Source organism: Anolis carolinensis, chromosome 4, assembly GCF_035594765.1.
Source record: "Anolis carolinensis isolate JA03-04 chromosome 4, rAnoCar3.1.pri, whole genome shotgun sequence".
Taxonomy (NCBI): domain Eukaryota; kingdom Metazoa; phylum Chordata; class Lepidosauria; order Squamata; family Dactyloidae; genus Anolis; species Anolis carolinensis.
In genome coordinates, this window is record NC_085844.1 from 205,956,759 (window position 1) to 205,980,996 (window position 24,238).

General features: G+C 37.9%; 1 protein-coding gene across 3 annotated transcripts in view; it reads right to left on the bottom strand.

Annotated features, from left to right (window-relative positions):
- kcnd3 (potassium voltage-gated channel subfamily D member 3) overlaps positions 1 to 24,238 on the bottom strand; it is a 389,138-nt gene that overhangs the window by 360,040 nt on the left and 4,860 nt on the right. For all 3 annotated transcript variants that reach the window (XM_008109835.3, XM_003220438.4, XM_016993342.2), the window contains exon 2: positions 13,181 to 14,372. In XM_008109835.3, the coding sequence (XP_008108042.1) occupies positions 13,181 to 14,286 (1,106 nt within the window). In that variant the 5' untranslated portion in view covers positions 14,287 to 14,372. The remainder of the gene's footprint in view (positions 1 to 13,180; positions 14,373 to 24,238) is intronic.

The window sequence follows — 24,238 nt, forward strand, 5'->3', positions numbered from 1 at the left end:
GCGTGGCTTAGTTGGCAGTTAAAGCCTGTGCCTTTTGGAAAAAAACGGTTGCTGTTAGACTTCTGAAGAAGTAGGGAGCTATTGAAGTTAGCTGGGTAGAAGCTACTCTTTTAAAGCTTGGAAAATTAGGAAATTGAGGCTTGTTTACACAGGCAGAGACGACAGCTTAGTGTCATTCAGGGAAAGGCTGAAGATATAAGCTGACCGGGAGTTTAATCTATTACATTCTGAAAGAAGTTGTTTAAGAAATATACATTCAAACAAGACTGCATTGTAACTTAAGATCCTGAAACGTTTATGTATTGGAACCATACGCTTATGTACAAATAAACTTGAATTTTGTTATTGTTCATAAAGATCAGTCTCCTTGCTTCACTCTGAGCCTGAGGGAAAGCCATTACCTCACGTTGGTGGCAGTTACCGTACTTTCTTATATAAGTTACCATATTTACTCATATAAGTTCATCAGTTTTGTTATCCTTCCTTACCCTCCAAATCCTCCTGATATATATATACTCCAACCATATCTTCCCTCCATACCAGAAGTCTGTTCACAAATTGGTGGCAGCGGTGGGATCGAAAAGGATTCCTCCCTGTCACAGGTTTCACAAATTCACACATCCGTTCACAAGTTTACACATGGGTACAGAAGAATAGTGAATTCAATGCTGTTTGCCTATTGATTTCTTCTATCTCCCTCAATCTCTCTTCCATACGTTGGCAAAGACTTAACATACCAGTTTCATTACAATTACATTTTTACATACTTGAGTCAATGAACTTCTCTACATATTAGCACAATGCTGTACTGTTTCATCCTATCTTTATCCTATGTAGGGTTGAAGACTGATATCCACTTACCTGGAAATAAATCCGTCTGAAAAGCAAATTGCAAACATGTGCAGATTTCAATTGTAAATAACACATATACACCTGATTTTTTTCTGTGGTCAACATCTAAATGAATAGGACTTACTCTGAAGGTATGCTAATTTCAGTGAACTTCCCTAAAGGAAAAATAATGATTAGCAGGTGAAGCATCTCCAAAAAGCCAATTATTGTTTTGGCATACATGTTTTTAGCAGACTTTTCTCTCTGCCTCAATGAACCTAACGTGCGAGAAGTTAACCTACATTTTCCCAATTATTTATAAATCAATCTGTTTTACTAACAAGAACAAGGGCAGTCCCTCAATTACCCAAATTAAATTCCTCGATGCAGAAAATTAACCAACATTCTCTTCTAATTCTTATTTTAAAGCACACATACATTTTTCTGGCCCAACCCGATTTCAGCAATGCTAATTGGTCTGTAAAGTGCGACTGAGCCAATCTTTCTGAACTGTTTATAAAATCTCGGAGAACTGTTGAGAGGCAAATGGCCACACAAGTAATTGGTAAAGTACAGGCCTATTGTGTTGTACACTTGAGAATAGGGTTGGATGCTTTTGGCAAGATACAATAGGTACAGAATTACAAACACAGACTAATTAGGATTAAGCTCCTGCCAACACGACCCCCTAAGCGTGTTGTACTGTATAAGTACATTTAGACAGAAAGAGACCTCTGAATAAGTTGGAAAACAGCACATAGCCTATGCCTTGGGAAAAGCAGAGAACCTAAAGGTTGAGATTGAATCAAAACATATATCCTTTATAAATATCTTCCAAATAATAAACAATAAATTAAACAATAATGTAATCTCTTAAAATTTTGTTATCCTTGTTTAAATTTTATCCCAATGCTTACAATTATTATTATCTAGAATAAAAACAGTTAGCAATGGCACCCCTAGATTGGGAGCAAATTATTGTTAGCATGAATGTCTATTTGTCTGGCATAATGAACGCTTGATCCCATGAGCCCTATAAATAGGTCATGATAAGGGTAAATGTGCCATCTGGAGACATGTAAGGTGTACATCTAATGCCATGCTATCATCTTAGCAGAATGAGAGCTTCTTTCCTCCACCTGTATCCATTCTTGCCATTCAAAAGCCTGCCTCAGACATTGCTTTTTCAACCCTGAATGACCATCAGAGGACCTTAAAGAAATCACTTGCTGGTACCATTTGCTCTTCCATTTCTGCTCATCCTCTCTGGGCCCCATGGCTACCCTAGCATGTATGCACATATGTATCAATGGGGGCTGTTGAAGTGGACTCAAAGCTATTTGTTGCATTATTAAAATGTCCCACTCTGAATCATAAGAACTCAGGGCAGCAAATAATAAACTCAGTTTAATCACTCAAAAACAAATATTTCAAAAGACACCAAGCATATTAAACAATTTAACAAATGAAAGTGAAACAGGAAATCTGTTTAAGCAGTCTAAAACTACTTAATCATGTACTGTATGTGTAAACTGGCAAAAGACTAACAAAAAGCCTTTTTAAAAATTATATGAGTGCCATAACAACAGCAGTATAATATTAAATAGAGCTTATTTCTCTTTAAGGTTGCACAGGATCATTGCCCTTCCTGCTTGAGAGTTGCCCAGCACTGTAGAACAGATTTTGAGCAGGTCAGAAGAGGGGGGATATTGGCACTATCTAAACCTGCTGGCACAAGTGTTGTCATCAGTGGAACAATGCTATTGGGCCTTGCCTAAAGACTTGCTATTTTAATATATATCCTGTCCACCCTCTGCATCCATGGATTCTGTATCCATAAATTCAACCGTTCATGTTCGAAAATATTTTTTAAATCCCCCAAATTAACCTTTATTTTGCCACATTATATAGGGTGCACCCTTTTACTACACCACTGTATATAATGAGACTTGAGCATTCATGGATTTTAATAGCTATGTGGGATTCTGGAACTAAAACCCAATCTATAAGGATCCACTCTATTGCATTGGATGGTCTGGTTTTCAGGAAATAGAATCATAGAGTTGAAAGAAACCTCATGGGCCACCAAGTCCAACCCCCTACCAAGAAGCAGGAAATCGCATTCTAAGCATCCCCGACAGATGGCCATTAAATAGGGTTACCAGTTCAAGTTTGTTCCAAACCCTCAAGTTTTAGCACTGAAAACAGAGATATAGGGAAGGCATCTAATGTTGGCATTAAGCATCTTGTATTAAATGCCAATCATGGTTGCTCACAGCTTGTTATTCGAGTGCACGTACACACAGAGAGAACTCCCCCCTCCCACCCACTGTTTGAAAATTAAGACAGAAATCTTAGCTAAAGGGGCTGTTACCCGATCAAGGTGAAATGTGGGGATTATTCCTTCTCACTTTCTTAGGGAGATGGAATAAGGTACATTTAATCTAGCCTGCTTTCTTCTTGCCAGAAAGTGGATGCAGAACAGATGGGAGGCTGAGCCATGGCACTACAGTGCCTGGGAAGGAAGGATGGAATGAGCTAAGCAACTACACATAACCTGGTTTTTTAAAGCTGCATCAACCAATGAATTCTTACTGTCTATAGAAAGCTGCTGCTCTCTTACCTGGGCTAGGGATTTGCACACTGGCACCTCTTCTTGCCTGAAACCAAGCTCAACAAAATGAGAGAATGTGTGCAATTCTGTCCAGTGATGACCCACAACAACTAGAGACTTGGGGTCAGGCCTATGGATCTGGCAACCCTATCAGGAACTTCTTGCAATCCAGTCATTTGCTTTGCCAGATGTGCAATAGTTAGTTCAATTCTCCAGTCTTCTCAGGGGTTAAAGATCCAAAACACTGCGCTGAATTTCACACATTTATTTAGAAAGACGTTCAATTTTTGTTTGTATGCTATGCAAGAATATTTCTGTAAGGAAAGGAAACATTCAATTTTAAATGTATATTGTATGCTTTACATAAATAATAACTACAGGTTCAGCATCCCTAATCCAGATATCTGAAAGCCTCCTTCTTTCTCCTCTACCTGCCTCTGTCATGGGGGGGGGATTTAAAATATCTGCAAAAGTGCCCAGAAGCCGAGCTGTTGGTTTTTTTTGCTTCCATTTAAAAAGCAATTGAAACAAATGATTTTTTTCTATATCATAAAAAAGAGCATGCATGCATACATGGATCTTTTAAGAGCCTTCAATTTTATTTCATCTACTTGACTAATCAACTAAAGGGTTGTTGGATATCCTTTGCATAGGCAGGTAAAGACCTTTTTGTTTTAGCAAGCTCTTGAGGGCTGATGGCACAGGGAAATTGTTTTTTTTTAATGTGCCATGCTATTTATATTTTTGGTTTTTCGTTTTGATATTTTGTTTTTAGCTTCTCTTAATTTTCAATAAGCTACCTGTATGTACTACTCATGTATAAATCTAGAGTTTTGGTAAAAAAAAACAACAACCTCAATACAGCAAGGTAAGTAGTTTAACTTTTACTTAAAAAAGGGGATCCTTCTTTGCATAAAGTAGCAAAAAGTGAGTTTCATCTATCTCATGAGATTCTAAAAGGAGCACTATCTCTGCCATGATGCACCTTTTGGCTTTGTAAAATGCCTGGGCAGGAAAAAATGGTGGCAGCCAGGGTCAACTGGATCTCTCAGGTGGCACTGAGGCTTTTTCCTTTCTGGGGGTTTACCCTTGACTTATCCATGGGTCATATCAAAATGTATTATTTTGGCGCCAAAGGGACGGGCTGTGGTGCAGCTGGTTAATAGCCAGCTGAAATAAATCAATACTGACCGAGATGTCATGAGTTCAAAGGCAGCCTGGGTCGGATTGAGCTCCTGGCCATTAATATCCTAGCTCGCTGTTCACCTAAGCAGCTTGAAAGACAGTTGCATCTGTTGAGTAGAAAATTTAGGTACTGCTTTATGCGGGGAGGTTAATTTAACTAATTTACGACACTATAAAACTTCCAGCAGCGTGCAGAAAGGAATGCGGAAGTACTCCATCAAGGACTCAGTGTCATAAGTGGACGATGAAGTGGTAGCTCCCCTTGTGGCTGGAATCGAGCATACCCTCATGAAGCCGGAAGCTGGAAAATGTTAAATTGCCTCTGTGTTTGTCTATATGTCTGTCAGGACCCTGGCTGCAGAGCACCAATAACCTTACACAGAGGCCAGTCTCTATCTAATATCTTTATTAAAGAAATATATATAATCAATAAAAACAAGTGAAGAATATAGTTCAGAAGCAGACCTTTCAAAAGAGGTCAAATATAGTCCAAAAATGTATTGTCCAATATAAGATATTAGAGTTCAAAGTTTTAATCCACTTGACCGAAACACACACTTTGCCAAGCAATAGTGTGGGGAATTAGCAGAGTCCTAGAGTTCAATGAAGCTTGACAACAAGGCTGGAATTAAACTTGATTCTTGGCTAGATTCATAACTGGAAACAAAGGCAAACATGAGCGTGGAGCAGGGTCCGTGGTAAAACTGCAAGGCTAGGCAAGGCTTGAAAACTTGATCCGAGAAGCAAGGAACTGGGGTACGAAGTCCACACACGATCTCTCTCCTGAAGCTGATCAATTGACTCCACAAGGAATTCCTCGTGCCAACCACCTATATTGGGTCTCGTTTTCCCGCCAACAGAACTCTTTCCCTAGAGAACGAGAAGCGAAACCCAACTCTGTCCAGATGTGTGAATTTCCCAAGGGAAGCAAGCCTAATCAGCTTGATTTCTGGCAGCAATGCGTAAACTCCTCCATTGAGCTTCTCTGTTTCCCCTTTCTCTGGAATAAGATTCTTTTCTGGGAAACGGGGGGGAGTTCTGCCCAAGGCCTGTTTGGCTGAATTCTTGAGGACAAACATCAACATCCTGCAGGTGAAGAGACTCCGGCTCTTGCTGAACCGGCGAAAACCCCATGTTTTCCTCTTCGTCTGCCACAATAGTACTAGGAACAGGACTACAAGGCCCATGAGTCATCACAATGTCGTATGTCTAATAGCATTGAATGTTTGCCAAATATATGTGTGTATTTTTTAAAAAAAATTAATTTTTTTTACATTCCAACAATTAACAATATTTTTGCGATGCATGTCTTATTTCAATATACATAATACCAAAAGTAACTAATGCTTAAATGACATTTTAAACGATCCTTTGGAATGTAGCTAGTACAACGGGCAGCAGCCAGGTTAATAACGGGAGCGGCCTACAGGGAGCGTACTACCCCCGTTAAGCCAGCTCCATTGGCTGCCGATATGCTACCGAGCCCAATTCAAAGTGCTGGTTTTGACCTACAAAGCCCTAAACGACTCCGGTCCAATTTACCTATCCGAACGTATCTCCTCCTATGAGCCCACGAGAATCTTAAGATCATCCGGGGAGGCCCTACTCTCGATCCCACCTGCCTCACAAGCGCGGCTGGTGGGGATGAGAGACAGGGCTTTCTCGGTGGTGGCTCCTCGGCTGTGGAACTCCCTCCCCAATGACATCCGGCAGGCTCCTTCCCTTCTAGGGTTCAGAAAAAAACTAAAGACATGGCTATGTGCTCAAGCGTTCAATGAATAAACCTTCGAGCTTGGCACGGTCGGTTTTTAAGACTCTGGATTAACAAGGTCTAGTGAATGAAAGGACATTACCTCAGTGCATGGTAATGTTTATTATTGTATATTGGTTTTTATGATGTTTTAAATGTTTTTAGTTTTTAATGCCTATTGTATTGTTGATGTGATGGCACTGTGTTGCCAACTTGTAAGCCGCCCTGAGTCCCCTAGGGGAGAAGGGCGGGGTAGAAACACCAGAAATAAATAAATAAATAATGTCACCCACTCCCCTGCCCTCCCCCCTTCCCCCTCCCCCCGGAACTGCAATTCAATATATTATCATTGTATCATTTTAACCATGTGGAACGCCTGGTTCAAGGTGTTGCATCTTTCGTCTCCATCTATTTTGTCAATTAGGACTGACCATTTCCTGAACCAGTCTTGTTCTTTTAGACTATTTGTATATTTTCTTTTCCTTTGATTAATAAAATCATTGATTATATATTCTGATATATAAGGCCACCAAGTTTCTACATCCCATTTTGTCTCATCCCTCCATCCTCGGGCTATTGAGGCTTGTATTGCAGCTGTCATATATTTTAGAACCTCGGTCCAATTATTGTTATCGTCCCTTACCATTACTGTGAGGGACATAAATCTGGCTTTGTCCCATATTAATTCTTTCCCTATTATTTCTTCCATTTCTTTTCTTATTTTACTATAAAAGATTTGAATTTTTCTACAGTCCCACCACATGAGGGAGAATGAACCTATTTCCCCACATTTGTGCCAACATTTGTTCGAGGTATTTCCTGTTATATGATATGTGTGCATTGTAAACCACCCTGAGTCCCCTTCAAGGTGAGAAGGACGGAATATAAATACTGTAAATAAATAAAATAAATAAAATAAATAAACAAATTCTTGACTTATAGATGAGGATGACTTAAATACAAGTACATAATATAATTATTATTTTTCTTTTCTACAATGTAATTTTGTTTAAGCTGCGTCTTTTTAAAACCTTTGTAACCCACCTTGAGTCCCAAACTGGGGAAAAGGCAGGAGGATGATCATGACATCAACACTGATGATAATAATGGTTTTATTATCTGGTTTATATATAATTGATCATTTGGTTTTTGTTTTCTTTGTGCAGCAAATAGATTTTTCAGATTCTTTCTGAATACTGATGATGTTTGTTACCACAATGATGACAATGACTATCTAGTTGATGCCACAGTTCAGCTTGAAATCCAGATGGTTTTCCTTCAAATAGTAACATTAAGCTTCCTTCAAATGAAACCACTCTCCTGTTCCTGCTTGATGCTCCCTGTGTTTAAAAATAAATGAAGAAACAAGTGTCCCAGACTCAGATTATAGCTTAACAGAGATTTAGAAGATATGGCTAAGATTTTCAAACTTCTGTGACAAATGGATTTATGTGTGCCTTGTGTACAGCTGCCAAATTTGATGTATTTGATCTTTCGCTATAAATAAATGTTGTGTAATACATATGTTATTTATGTAGGTTTGAAACAATCTGAGGCAAATTCAACAAAAAGCTAGTGAGTTTTATTCTGTCTCCCTCCTGCCCTACAGCAGTTTAAAAACATGTGAAGTATTTACAATTGTCAGTTTATTACATAAAACAAACTTGCGAGGAAACATAATAGTGGGGAAAAATTCAAAATTTTAAATTACAACTTAATGAGGACATGGTTCTCCAAATATTGTTGAACAGTCTTCACCCTTGCTGGGATGTCTAGGGCTCCCAAAATATCAGGGAGGGGGGCATATTCCCCATTCCTGTCCTATATCTGTAGAATTCTCAAATCCAATAGAGAAGTACCATGACTTCCCTTGAACTAAACACTATACTACTTTTGATGCAGACCAAAAAGTCAATGGGATTTTGGACTGTATCAAAAGGAGTATAGTGTCTAGAACAAGGGAAGTCATGGTGCCTTTGTATTCTGCTTTGGTTAGACCTCACCTGAAATACTTGTCCAATGAGATGAGACATGATAGCCATGTATAGATATTTGAATGGATGTCATAAGGAAGAGGGAGCAGGGTTGTTTTCTGCTGCCCTGGAAACTAGGACTTGGAGCAATAGGTTCAAATTACAGAAAAAGCGATTCCACCTGAATATTAGAGAGAATACCCTGACTGTAAGAGCTATTCAGCAGTGTAACTCTCTGCCTTGGAGTGTGGTGGAAGCTCCTTCCTTGAAAACTTCTAAGCAGAGGCTGGATGGCCATCTGTCAGGTATACTTTGATTGTGCTTTTCCTGCATGTCAGGGGGTTGGACTAGATAACCCATGTGGTCTCTTCCAACTCAAGTGTCATTGCTCAGCTTCCCCCCATTCTTCTGAATGAGAATATGGGAAGTTCTAGCATGCTATCAGGATGTTTCCTCTACAGAGCCACACTGGAGGTAGCCTTACGTCATGTGATGGCATCCGAAGGGCTCTGCTGAGGATGCATCCTGGAAGTGTCCTAGGATGCTTCCTGAAGACTGTGTGATGAAGTGGTGTATCTCCCAGAATCTTCCTGGTTGGGAAGAAGGGGTGGGTTGGTTCTGAAATTTGGGATTCAATTGTGTAGTTCTGTTTCCAGGCTCAGAGATGGTCCTGAACCTGTAACATATAGGATATTACAGATGTAGTCAGCCAATGTCTTGACATCCAGTTCTAATCAAAGCAAGGAATTATGGGGAAATACCGGCCTATAGTCTGAATATCTAGCCCATTTCACACAATCCTCTGCCTTCCAGATGTATTTAATCCCAATAATCTCAAAACTAGGTTGCATACTCATGCAAATGGACAGGTTGACCTATTCTAATTCTAGGTCCATCTTGTCTGGCAGTGCCAGACTAAGATAGTGACTTGATTTCTCCAGTGTGAAAGTAGAAGTTTAGTTGACTCTAGGTTGACAAAAGCTGGCTCTGATATTTTATTTCATGAAGTTATTTTATTTATTTGAATGTATTAATATATGTATAATGTGTATAATTTATCCTGGTATCTCAAAGTGGCATAATCACCTCCAAATTAAGAATAGAAATATATTTTTTAAAAAATATGAATATACTCAACAAGGCAATAATTAAACCAATTTTAAAGGCTACAACAATATAAAGCTGTTATATGCATGTTTCAAAATAAATTAATCCCCAAAGGCATTAATAAAAAACATGTTTAAACTTGGTGCCAGAATGACACTAGTATTGGCATCTGTCAGACCTCCGAGGGGAGGGTGTTCTATAACCAGCGTGCCACAGCAGAGAAGGTCCTCTCCCATGTCATCCCACTTCATATTGCTCTCACTGATGGGACACGATGGAGAGCTTATTTTGTGACCTCATTTCTCAGGCAGGTACATATAAGGAAATGTGTATGATTACCCTCACCCCCACCACCATCATAATTAATATCTCAGTTTTAATTTTTAAAGCTTCAAATAAATGATATTGTTTTAAAATCAAATATTTTATTTGCTCTTGGAATGAATCCAAATTAATAGAATTGCTGAACCATTTCTTCCAACATACAGAAACATGATGGCAGCAGAATGCTACAAAGTTGCCCTTTCCGAAACAACAGTATACTATAGTATGGGGTGGCCTCAGAAATATAAAGCCACAGGTTGGCTGAACAACCCTGTGACAAATGACATGATAAGATGAAAGTTTATAGAATGAGAGCTACAGAGAGCTATAGAATTTTCCCTCATTGTGTAATCTTGGTATGGTGACCTTACTGGTCTGTATCTTTAAAAGATGTCAGTAATCCGATTCTAAATCTAGATTACCCATCTTCTTTCATTTAAAATAATCACAGATCAAAAAATTAATAACATATATGTGTACATTAAATATTCTGGTGAGAACAGTAGGTCATGGTCATCCTCAAATATTAAATACAACATTTTAGTGTCTGCAATTTTTAAACTTCATCAGACAGTTTCAAGCACTCTTGCTATAATTTCTATGATTATCCTATTTTAGGGTCCTCAAAAACAATTGGTTTGAACTATGATTATATTAAGAATGGAAAGGTGCTATACTAAAGCACAGCTTCATTTAGCTGAAGAAGAAATGAATGGTTCCATGGCATCCTTCCCCACATAATTTAACAAAGAGCTAGTTTTCTATATCCTGAGGATATTGTCACTGAAAATAGGAAAACTGTCAGAAAAGCACATCTCTTTTCAAAAGTTTGTTGTTTGTCAACATCCTTAAATCTCTCTTTATTAACATTTTGTAGATCCCAGCTTTCCACAACCTGGTGACTTCCAGATATGAAATGTGGGTGCCAGAGGCTATGCATACTGGGGATAATTAAAATGGTATTTGAACAAATCTGGTAGGTACAGACTTCATAACCAAACATGTTAGCCATTACTACAAATACATGTCCAGCACTCTATAATATTTGTAAGATTTTCCATGTTTCTTATCTGCCTGTGTGCTAGGGAGTCATCATTTGCTATCATGAGTAAATTTGCACAACATTTTCCACTTTTGCTATCACTTCACATCATTATCACCATTTGCCCTTCAAAATATTTATGCAGCAACTGTCACCTGAATGTACGTGTGCATATTGATTTTTAATATAATTTTCCCTGCATACACATCCTTCTTCACTGATTATAACCTGCAGATATATATAGCCACTTTCAACCTGTTCACATCAAAGGAAGTCAACACAAAGATGAGAAACATTTCAGAATATGTAAAAACACCTTTTCTCCCAAAGTTCCTATGGTAATATTCCAAATCTAATTAAAGAGTAGCTATATTGGTTAGAAGATGACCACTCAAATAAATCATGTAATGTTCACAAATATTTCACGTTCATTTTTTTTTCCAGAAAAAATATATCAAAAAAACATAGCTGTTTTCCTTTTTTGAGAGATGAATTATTATCTTAATAGATTCAGTCTACAGTAATGTGCACGTTCAGTGTCAACATGAACTGAAGGCATTTAAAAACAGGAGCAGCAACAAATCAAATGTAGTTAACAAAGAAATACGAAATAATTTCTATATGCTTTTTTAAAAATAAAGAGAAACTGAAAATCCTAGGAAGAAACAAATATGACTAAAAACGGTTCACCTTCTAGCTTCATAAATAAAATTCTAATATTACACATAGAGATCATTGAAGGTTAGGTCATTTTAAACAGCTGGGACAGACACTGATAATGCTTGCTATAATCCTATGTGAGTGTGAGAGAGAATATTTTTCCCTTAATGGATCTGCAGAATTGACTGGCTCAAACATTCAAGTGCAAAAAAAGCTGACAATCCAACACAATCCATGAAAAATTTAAAGACAAGCTTATGTGCTCTGCAGAGAACTTGGAAATTGTTCTCTTTTGGGTGCACTAGTCCTAGCATTCCCCAGCCAACCAGTGGTTGTAACATGCTGGAAACTGCAGTTCAAAAGAATACATTTTCCAAGCTCTGGTTCAAGCATGATATTTGCATGTGACCATCTTATCTAGTTTAATCTGAAAGACACATGGGCTTAACTGTGTATTTCTCTGTTATATTGTGGGCATTGTATAATAAAAGCTTCCTTTAGTGATCCATGAGCTCCTGGTAAAATGATTTATTCTTAACAAGCCAACTCTTTTCTCTAAAACGTTACCAGCTCTTAGTATGTTGTCTGCAGTGCCTACGTTTTGTTATGTGGCAAAACAACAGCCCCAAAACCAAGGTTTAAAACATTTTCTTAAGCTCTGGGTTTCAAAAGTATATTTTATGTTTCTGAAAACAAATACAACTCCTGCTGCAAAGCATGCCTTGTTTAGTAATTATGAGAATGAAAAAGTGTTATTATTGCTTGTAGTATCTAATTGACATTTGTCTTCTGATACTCGTCCCAATGAAATGTTCCAGTGCACGTATAGTTTTTTACTCCACTTAGCTAATATGCTGGGCAGTGAAAAAGGTACTTGAATGTTTTGCATTAAGTTTCTCTCAGCAAACAGCCTGAAAGATGGTTGCAGGGATAAACATTGTCATGCTTGAGTAGACACCTTTGAAAAAGATGTGTACATTTGAATAAGAAGCAAGTTTAATCAACTGAGTTCCTTATACCCTTGGGTTGCTTCTTCTCCTTCCTCATCTCCCTCACATTTTCACAGGACTAGAACTTACTTTATCATTTTGATACCCATTTGGATTTACCTCCATTTTCATCTCCATCAAAAGCAATGATAAAACCATCCAAATAGTATTACACTTTGGACGTCATCACACTAGAGCTTGGATCCACTTTAAATCCACTTTAGGGAGGGGGCTTTAAACAGCTCAGCCAGACAAGTCCTGGGCCTCACCAAACTATAAACCCCAGAATTCTGCAGGAGGCACAAACCAGATTTGAAGTGGATTTGTGCTCTAGTGTGATGAGGTAGTAAAAGTATATTCCTTAAGATGATAATGACATTGAAAGAAAGGTAGGTTTTATGCAGTCTAGTCTAAAACACTACAATTCAGTTTTCCACGATGTTCCAGCTGATACATCATTGCTGCAAAGCCGCGTTAGCATTCTGTGCTTGGGGATTTGAAAGTCTGACTTGCTAGTCGTCATTTACAAGGTGACAATGAAAGAATAACAACAATAATACTTATAATACTACTGATAATAGCTACTAAATCTTTTGTCTATTTTCAGGTGAAAAAGCCCAAGAGCTATGTGACCTCAGGATTTTAGCAAATCCCACCAATCAGCACACTTGACCTTTGAACAGAAAAGAGATATAGCGCACTTACCCAAGGGTTGTCATGGTGACAATAGTGTACCAAAACGAAGCTGGGATGCTGGTGAACTTGCTGGATGAAGATCCTTTCTCTGCATAAAACATCACAGTAGCAAAGATGATGATTGCCATCGTGAGAGAAAAGAGGAGAAAACCAAGCTCAGAGGCACAGCTCTTCAGAGTGTACCCCAAGATTCGCAAGCCTTGGGAGTGGCGGGAGAACTTGAAAATTCGGAACACCCTGAAAACTCTCAGAGTCACAAAGGCTCCGCTCACGTCTTCATTGTCGGTCATCACCAGGCCAATGTAGTAGGGCATAATGGCCACCACGTCAATGATGCTCATCACACTCCTCATGAACCTATAGCGACTGGGGGCTGCAAAGAGTCGCATAAGGTATTCAACTGTAAAAATCATAACACAAGCTGTGTCCAAGCAGAAAAAAGCCATTACATATCTCTCCCCACATGGCAGTTCCCTGTTGCCAGGGACGGTGCCACATGGCACAGTCTCCACCACATTGGTGATCACAGAGACGGCGATAAAGAAGCCAGTGACATAGTAAAAGACTAAGGCTAAGGTGCTGGTATGGGGATTCTCAAAAGCTCGCCACATGGTTTGCCGGAAGCTCAAGGCTGGCATAGACTCTTGGTTGTTTTCAGAGTCATTGTCATCCATCAACCGTTCAGCATTTTCTCGTTTCCTATCTTTGTATTCTTCGTAGCAGCAATCCCCAATTATATCAGGTAGGATCCCATAGAAGGCAAGCTCCTCATCATAGGCTGAGATGCACTCATATCTTGGGTAGTGCAGCCTGCCAGTTCTGTAAAAATTTAAGATACATCTAAAGACATCAGGGTCCCGGTCAAAAAAATATTCCTTTGTATCTTCATTGAAGAAGAACTCTTTTTCTGTGCTGCCAAGGAGAGTGTCAGGATATCTTTCCAATGTAGTCCTCCATGTCTGGAAGCGCCTACCACTCACATTAAGAATTATCAGCTCATCCTGCCGTCTGTTTTTATCTGTTGGGGCCAGAGGCATAGGACAGTTGGCTACCGGCATCCATCCTATGGCAGCTGCTCTGGCAAAGGGCAGCCATGCTGCTACACCTGCTGCCATGATGAATTGGAGCTCTGGAAGGATGAAGATTGTTCTTCTTCTTTGTCTTCTTTTTTAAAAACCACTTGGCTTCAGTTTAATTCCATCTAAAATACAATTAAACAGAATACCAAGTGAGTGGCAATTTTTCTGAGTTATTCCAATAATTCACATAAGCCTTTCTGTGATGGAAGAGCAATAAGATTTTTTAAAATGTGATAAATGAAGGTGTTAAATAGGTGAGACATATTTCCAGTGGCAACCATTGCATTCTATATTTGTCCTGGCAACTACTAGAAGACTCAGAGAACTAGACAGCTGTTCCCAAGAATCCTATGCATAAGTGCTTATTCTCTGGAATGGGTAACATCAGATATGCAAGGCATCATCCTTTCTGGTTCACAGTCAATACAGCACAAGAAGCCTAGGATTTAAGCAGCCATAGGCATCAAGGCAGAGATTGACAGTTCTGTGCTGATCCCCAGCAGTGAGCTGTTTTTGCTCCCCCAATTCAAATCTCTCTGAGGTTTCTATCTTGAAGAATGATTTTTAACATGCATATGATAATCAACATAGGTAAGTTATGACATTATTATAGGTAGAATTTGTGAATAGCAAATCATTCCTCATTACAAGCATTTAAAAGTAGCATCAGCACGCTAATTTAAATTTGCTGCCTTACAAACAAGCTTAATCTATCATTCCCCAAGTGTAAACACTGGGCCTTAATCACTGAAGTGCAATAAGGCATTACATAAAACTGGTACTGTGTGTGATGAAAGACAACCTCCTCCTGGCAGATATGACTGGACATTCACATGGACATAAAGAGAGGAGTGGGCATGTCTCTCCTTGCTTGACCTGTACAGGATTTCCCATCAGTCTGCCATGTGAAAAGTCATATATATGTAAATGCTATTCAGTGGGCCATTCCACCCCTACCCCCCTTCACCCCTGTTCCAGTAATGGGATGCTTATTTACCCCATTAATCCAATGCCAACCTGGGCTTCTTTTGCACAGTGTAAAGGTCCAATATAGCTCTTCACACATAGAGCATTTATTTCACAAATATAAGTTCCCTGCCAGGCACGCAAATAAGCTCTGGAGCCGATCATATCTGATCACTCTGTGCAGTTGTCAGAAAGAGCTGAAAGTGCTGAATTATTTTGCTCACTGCTCAACCAGTAGAGTCATTTTTCACTTCTGCAAGACCAAGATGGATTTCTAATCATCAGAATAAAGGCAATAATAATGCTAATAAAAAGAGTGGAATTTCATGTGACTCGGAACTCTCCAAGGAAGTGCTAATATCTATTAAAGATTTATTGAAGCTAAATATATTCAGGGCTAATATGTTATTCCAACACTGATCTAAAGGCTAAAGGTGTGTTTTGTTGAACAATTGGTCTCCCACATTAGGAACATTGGCATGTACTGGGCTATAGATGAATTCTTAGTGCTTAGGGAGAGACTGTTACTTCTGCCAAGAAAAAAACACACACCCTTCTCTAATGCCTAGAGATTCAGCATTAGTCAAACAACTTGCTTGTCAGTGTGATTGTTTATTTATTTATTTAAGTCGATTTTTACCCTGCTTTTCTCCTGCACCAAGTCAGGACTCAAAGTGGCTAACAATACAATAAGAACATACAAAGTAAAAATTAAAACAGATTAAAACCTGATAAATTCCTTATAACAACCTGATTATCTAAAAGTGTTGTAACAACTTTTATATTAGTGCATTATCATAGGCTAGTGCATTGTTATTGTTGCATTTATTTATATTCCACTTTCCTCTCCTAAAGGAGCCTAAACATTTTAATGAGGGAAATTCACATTTCAGGCTGTACAATCTGCAGAAAGGCATGTTCCACTGAAATCAGTAAGACTTTGGAGCACAGTTACAGGTCTGTGCTTTCAATTATATTCAAGGGTCTTTGGCTGGACTGCACATGGGTCATTGCATTAGGTCAGGATTACAATATTTAAAAAGAAAACCTGATAAATCATACTGGTGGTCAACCTATCCCAGGCCAGTATGCTGTGCATTCAATGACCAACAAGGTAGAAAAAAAGTCAGTAAACCTTCGCTATTGTTGTTGTTCATCAACTGATATATAGAGGTAATTTTCCTTGGATATTAGAAATAATATATTGCTGGCATGACAAGTAGACATCAGTAGCCTTATCATTCATTAATTTATCTCAGCTTCTTTTATAGTTTCCATGTGTGTGGCTGATACTACATTCTGTGATTGAATTTTCTACAGTTTAGAAAATCACTGTTTGAAAAAAAATCATTTCTCTCCAAAATCCCCGGCATTCAGTTTCATTGGACAATCCCATATTGTAATCAGATAGAAGGCACATGAGGAAGCTTCTTCTTATCTGCTTTCTCCGCACCATGGATAATTTTACACTCCCGTAACCAATAGCTGAACCCTAATCCCCTAATATGCCTGACTGCTTTGGAGTTTGGACTAAAACTTCATGTGGATCCATTGCCCCATTGGCCTAGGAATCAGCTTCTACCACTTCCTCTATCATGTGTCCCCTTATTCACCTATTTTTCTAAGTTAAAACTTAACTCACCAGGCATCGCTCCATTCTCTGAAATATTTTGATTGCCTATTCCTGCTCTGTTTTAAAATATAGTTGAAGAATGTACAAAGAAGGAGCAGGGGCTTCAACTGCAGCTACTAATACATTAGTGATGAGACAATACCTTGCTGGAAATGGCAGGGGCCAGGAGATAAATTATACAATGCAAATCTGTACATGTTTACCCAAGCACAGGTTTTGCTAAGTTCAGGGTGTTTACTTGCAATATGCATAGCCTAGTCTTTTACATATTTACTCAGGAGTAATTCTATCAATCCTACAATGTTCAACGGAGCTTATTCCTAGAACATGGAGAGGAAATATGATAAATTTGATACATTTGAATATCAGTAATCATTGTGGATATGTCTGTACTTTTTCAAGATTCATCTGTGATACCGATTCATATAAATTTATGGTGGACAAGAGCACCAAGTAATTTTCTCTCTGAATACCCGCATCACATTAATTTATCCTGCCTGACCCAGATGTGAATCAACATCTGGTTTTGTTTTAGCTTTCATTCCAGCATTTTAGTAGGGCAAGGAAAACCAAATTTTCATGACCTTTTTAATGCTGTCGAGCAATTTTAGGATGATAATTAGCCTGATATTTTGAAAACTGAGACCCAGGAGCTGTAGGACTATAAAAAAAAACTCTTATGCTCTTTTTCAAGTCTGGGGTTTTGAGCTTTGGGACCCCCAATATATTTATGGGAACAAATGCAGCCCATGGGCCACAGATTATCTGCCTCTTATGTAAACAAAAACACTGGCCAAAATCCTGTTAGGGAGCTGACATATTTTGACAAGATAAGTGTTGTGATTGCCTTCAAGTCATTTCTGACTTTTGGTAGCCCTGAATCATCACAGAGATTTCTTGCCAGAATGAGTAAGATGGTGGGGCTTGCCCAAGGGTTACCCAGTAGGATTCTATATCTTATAACAGTCATTCTGAAAAATCACAAAACATATGCATACTCACATCAACCTTATACAACCAAAGTGGACATAGCATCAAAATACAGTTTTCTCAGAAGAAAAAAAATTGAATGTAAGTTCTTTATAGTCAAAATACCAGGGGAGGAACTAAACAGAAAAATATGGCCATTAGGGAAACAGATATTTAAAATCCAAAAAAAAATTGAATGAGAATGAGAAAAAATGTAGTACAGGGGTCCCCAAACTTTTTAAGCAGAGGGCCGGTTCACAAACTTTCAGACTGTTGAGGGGCCGAATTATCATTTGGAAAAAAAATACAAACAAATTCCTATGCATACTGCATATGTCTTATTTGTAGTGCAACAATAACAACAACAACGAAAGAACAATACAATACTTAAAAATGAAAACAATTATAACCAACATAAACCTATTAGGATTTCAATGGAAAGTGTGGGCCTGCTACTGGCCAATGAGACAGTCAAGTTAATTTGGATTGTTGTTGTTGTTGTTGTGTGCCTTCAAGTCATGTCAGACTTTGGCCAAGCCTAAGTCTAAAATTAATATTTACTGCATTTATTTACTACATTTATATCCCACCCTTCTCACCACGAAGGGGACTCAGAGCAGCTGTATGTACATACAATATATTATATTATTAGCATAACACAATATTAGCATTATATATTACTATATTGAACTATACCACTATACTATTATATAATATGTAATATATAACATATAATTATTATATGGTATTATTATTAGTATTATATTGTATAACATATTATTATCAATATTATATGTATATACAATATATTATATTATTAGCATAACACAATATTAGCATGATATATTACTATATTGAACGATACCACTATACTATTATATAATATATAATATATAACATATAATTAATATTATTATATGGTATTAATATTATGTATATTATGTATAACATAAGATTATTATCAATATTATATGTATATACAATATATTATATTATTAAAACTGATATAAAAATATTATATTATAAAACTGAGGGCGGGGGCCAGGTAAATGACCTTGGAGGGCCGCATCCGGCCCCCGGGCCTTAGTTTGGGGACCCCTGATGTAGTACTTCATCTGTTGGAGACCTTCCATTGATACACATTTATATCACACTAAGAATTTAAATATCTTTGTAACATCCTCAAACAATGCCATTTTGTGTTTTTTGTGCATTTAATCTCATGTTTGCTGTGCTTGTTTATTTATTTAGTACTAAATACTCTCTAGATAATCTGGAAATGCAGCTCTCAAACAATGAAATAATACTATTCATGATGTTAATGTCACAAAAAAAGCAATGAGAAAAATGGGTGAAACTGAGAAAGCTATCTGCAAAAACAATTAAATGGGCAGCATTGACGCTAGCAGTTTATACCAGTAAAGTGGCAACAACATCAGAATATGGAAATGGTAGAAAGTGTCTTGTTGAATGAAATACCCATGTCTATAAAAGTCAATCAGGAAATAAAATCCAGGGCTTGTCTAAAAAGCTGGAGACGTAAGCACTTGATTCTTAATTATTCTTAATTATTGGGCCACAGGGACAAAATAAATATGTTTATTTTTTTCCCCAGTGTAGCTGTTTTCCTGTGTAAATGAATAGCCATTATTTATTCCTGGGAATGGACATGGAGTACAATGCTGCATTTGGGTGCTGTCCAGAAGTCTAGTAAGCAGATAGTAACCTAACCATCAATGAGAGCAATCTTGCAAGGGATTAGTTACGCTGTTCTCTTTCAAAGTCTTTGCAATACACAACTTCATCCCATTACATCCTCTCTATCCTAATAGTGGACATTTTGCTATACTCCTCCCTACTGAAACTAGCCCTCAGGATGCATGCTTTGGTAACCCTTCTTTTTGGTGATTGCAATGAAAATCATTCAGCAGTTGGTGCAGAATATGGTAGAAAGGCTGAGCATTATGCACACACCATGTCATGATATTTGTTATTATTGCTGGCTACAGCTCAAAGTATTGGTCTTGACTTAAGAGGCCTTCATGGTTTAAGGCCTTGAAATAGCCTCTTCCACATGTACCCAAACCTTTTAATCATGATCCTCCTACAAGGACTGTTTTAATTTTTCTAAATATGTATTCTCCTCTTCCAAGTACTGTTCCCTTCAATTGAAGTAAAGTGGGTGTCTCTGACAGAAAGGTCCTTGGAAACCCAGCTGGTTGCCCTATTGGTTATTTTGACACCAAACAACTCTTCTCCAGAGTTTTAAATCATTTTCACTGGCTTTTGAAAATAATGATGTAGTTCTTAAAGTCCTATCTTTCTGAAAACAAAACACTCTCTCTAGTATGTTATTTTGTTAAATATTGGAACATTTTTCTTATCTCTATTTTGATGTGCTGTTTTCAGTTCTGTAGTTCTATTGCATTTGTTTGCAGTTGTTTGACTGCAACTTTTTAAATAATTTCATTATTTATTCATAGAAACTCCATAGAGAATTTCTGTTATCGAATGACATATCAGTTGTATGTATGCATTATGTACAAATTATTATAAATGCATCGAAAATGACAGTTTATTTGCTGTTAGTGTATGGCAACATCACTGCACATTCAGTTTATCCATGCCATTATATCATGATGCATCTTAATTGTTAAGAGAGTTCTGCATATCTATCTCTAGAGTTCTGTAGTAATTGACACCAATATATCTTTGAAATGTGGCAAGAGAACTGGGAAAATCAATCTATGATTAAATCATTGCTTGAAACATCACTAAACAATTATTCAGTGACAAAATCCATCACCATCACATGGTATGTTTTGCCAAAAGGACCAATTGAGATAAGGTGCAAACCACTGAATAAACACACAGTAGCTAAGCTAAATTGGTCCTTTGATTTAATTATACCATGTGTAACAAAGTATTCACATATTTCCTCTGTAACAGAATAATTCCTTTGAATAGTGAAATACTAGAATGATAGTGACATCTCAGTGTTCAATGGTATGTACACTGGAATCAAGCATAATTCTGTTTCATATACAAAAGCCAAGGCACCTTCATAGTTACTTCAAAAGGATAGGGAATGCAATGTTCAGTACAACCTTACATATTTCAAATATAAGAGAGGGGGTTAAACTACTCACTCTCACAGTGATTATGAGGGTTAGATGCAAACAATCTGTGTTTGATCTTCTTACTTTAAGATAATGAAGTTTGATGTATAAATTCAGACATGAAACTTTATTGCACATTGAAACTCAAGCTCCATGCTTATATCCTTTTTACAATTCAGGGTGACCTAAATGTTCTTAGACAGGGCTCATTCAGCAATGCTCTATAAACTAGCCTGTTGCCCATTGCATTCTAAGGTGCAATGTTTATCCATTGTAGAAAAACAGGCTGTAATATAAGTGTATTTTGTCCTTTTGTTTATCACTAGAAGGTGGTTTGAATAGATTGAAGAACGCAAAAAATGTGGTGTTCTATATTATAATGAGTTGACAATACTTGCAGAATAAAAGAAGTGTTCATAGAAAACATGTAATCCACTTTCAACTCTAAAGGAAGCAATCTCCATGGAGATGCCACCCAAGAACTGGGAATCCCTATCTCATAAGTGTTCCAACTAGATGTCAGCTGTTACCAACAGTGCAATGGATTTTGAAGAGGCATGAATAGAGCGTGAAAGGGAGAAATGAGACAAGAGGAAGGTGCATCAAGCAAACCCTTGTCTTCCATCGGAAAATCAATGTCCTCAGTGTGATAGACCATGCTAATCCAAAATAGGTCTCTACAGTCACTTGTGGACCCATCTCCAAGACTCTACTTCTGAAAGACAATCATGTTCCATCATGAGGAGCATGATAATGATAATGATGACTTCTAAAAGACAGTTTATGTCTGCTGAAATTGTATATTCCCTGATACAACAATATGAGACTAACAGACAAGACTATAAAGAAGAAGAAGGTCCATCAAGAAGAATAGTCATCAAAATCTTAATCAAATGTAATTCTGAAGATTACACCATTCATCAGATTGACATCCTAATATGCTGGTAAGTTATATGTTGTTTAAGAGAGAAAAGAGAAGACCAGAGCAACAAAACCATACATCTCATACACTGTTCTGCCCATGAGATGAACTACCTTTACTTTGCTGGAAAATATTATTGCTTTCTGGTTCTGGGATGCAGAACCTCTGAAGTTTGTTTACCACTAGAAAACAAGAAAAAGAAGAGGTAGATGCTAGAGCATAAAAGCCATCATTTTAGAATCTGTGCCTGAAGAAGAATTTTTCATGTAAATTCCACTTTTAAAAGACCTTTACCACGCTTGTGTTGTATAAATAGAAGTTCTATTACATTGTAGCTGCATTAGATTTAACTTCTGTTGAACACCAACATTGTGCAATCAACTTGTATCCCACAGTGTGCCTCCTCATTGTCCCATGCTGCAATGGGGGAAATGTACAGTGTTTGTTTTTGCAATATCAATGAATTAAGCCAGACACTGAATACACTGACAAACAGGTAAACTTCACCTAAGAATGTGGAACTATATACCCCTGTTTCCCTTAAAATAAGATCTACCCTGAAAATAAGACCTATCATGATTTTACAGCATTTCTGGGGATGCTCAAAATATAGGCTCAATTTTTTTTTTTTTTTTAAAAAAAGCCCTAGATATAATTCATTTAAAAAGTCAATTTGGAAAAAATAAGACTGCCTCTGAAAACAGTCCTTAACACATCTTTTGGAGCAAAAATTAATATAAAACCCTGTCTTATGGGGGGGGGGGGGGGACAGGGTAGCTGGAATCCTGTTGGTTAGTCCCAACTAAAATAGTCCCATTAAGTTGATAGTTAAATGGTGAGTCAAGATGTAATTAAATTAATTTGATTCAATTATTCAATTTGAATCACATAGTTATACTTTGAAACTATACAATTATGAACTAGGTACACCTATTTCCCAACCACCAAAAACGTCCACTTGCATTTGTAATAGAACATGCACAATATGGAACAAAAGACATCATGTAGTATTATGGTTTGAGTGAACTAGGATTCTGGGAGACCAGGATTTGAAACACTTCTCAGCTGACCTTGAACTAGTCACAAATTCTTACTTAAAATCCACATCATTCAGAGTTGAACTGAAGGCACATAATTGTGTACACCAATATGATTTCACCCAGTGTTGGCACTTCATTGCCTGCCAGAGGCAAACACAGCACAGTCCTATAAGTTAAGCAATTATTTGTTACGTGGAGATTTTCAGCAGTAGGAATGAAGGATTGCTTTAAAACAATTAAAGAGCTTCATATGATCAGTCAACCTTCATGAGTTATGCTATGAAACTCATTTAATTTATGAGTGTAGTGGAACAGAACTTATTTATGATCTCCTATAATATAACACATGGCATACAGGTGTTTTTTTTTAGTGGCAATATAGCTGTCAAATAATTATGACAATATCTAGGGCAGGGGTGATGAACAGTGGAAGACTAGGGCGGGGGGTTCATTAGCTCTCCAGGAGACCTTGGAAGACAGCACCTGCTTATGCAAAAGAAACAATTTTTGCCTTCAAGCACCCTCTATGGGATATAGGGCAGTTCTATATTATCTATATCTATAGACACTGGTGGGCCCCTGGTGGCACAGTGTGTTAAAGCACTGAGCTGCCGAACTTGTGGACCAAAAGGTCCCAGGTTCAAATCCCGGGAGCAGAATGAGCGCCCGCTGTTAGGCCCAGCTCCTGCCAACCTAGCAGTTCGAAAACATGCAAATGTGAGTAGATCAATAGGTACCACTCCGGCGGGAAGGTAACGGTGCTCCATGCAGTCATGCCGGCCACATGACCTTGGAGGTGTCTACGGACAACAACGGCCCTTCGGCTTAGAAATGGCGATGAGCACCAATCCCCAGAGTCAGTCACAACTGGACTTAACGTCAGGGGAAAACCTTTACCTATAGACACTGTAATACAGTTTGAAGCCAACTGGAGAGCGGTGTCTCCACAAAACATTCATCCCCAATGTGCATTGCAGCACACATTAAACCTAAAACAGTGTGTTAAAAAATTTCACCAGAATGTCTGGAAAAAGCCAGATAGTGTCCTGCAGCCGATTATAGTATATTCCATGCAGAACTCCAAACCAAGATGATCATGAATGGACATGGATATGTACAACAGCATATCTCAGTGGGATGGTTAAAAAAATCCAGCAGCTGTCTAGCCACAGATACTGTGGTTCCTAGCTTCAGTTCAGATCCACATTCAGCAGACACTGTGGCCACCATTCCAGCACCAAACCAGTTCTTGAGGTGTTTGCGTAGGTACTGCATGGTGAAACCAGTTCCTTTTAATCCTTTTCAAACTGAATTATAGTGTATGTGTAAAACTAACCAT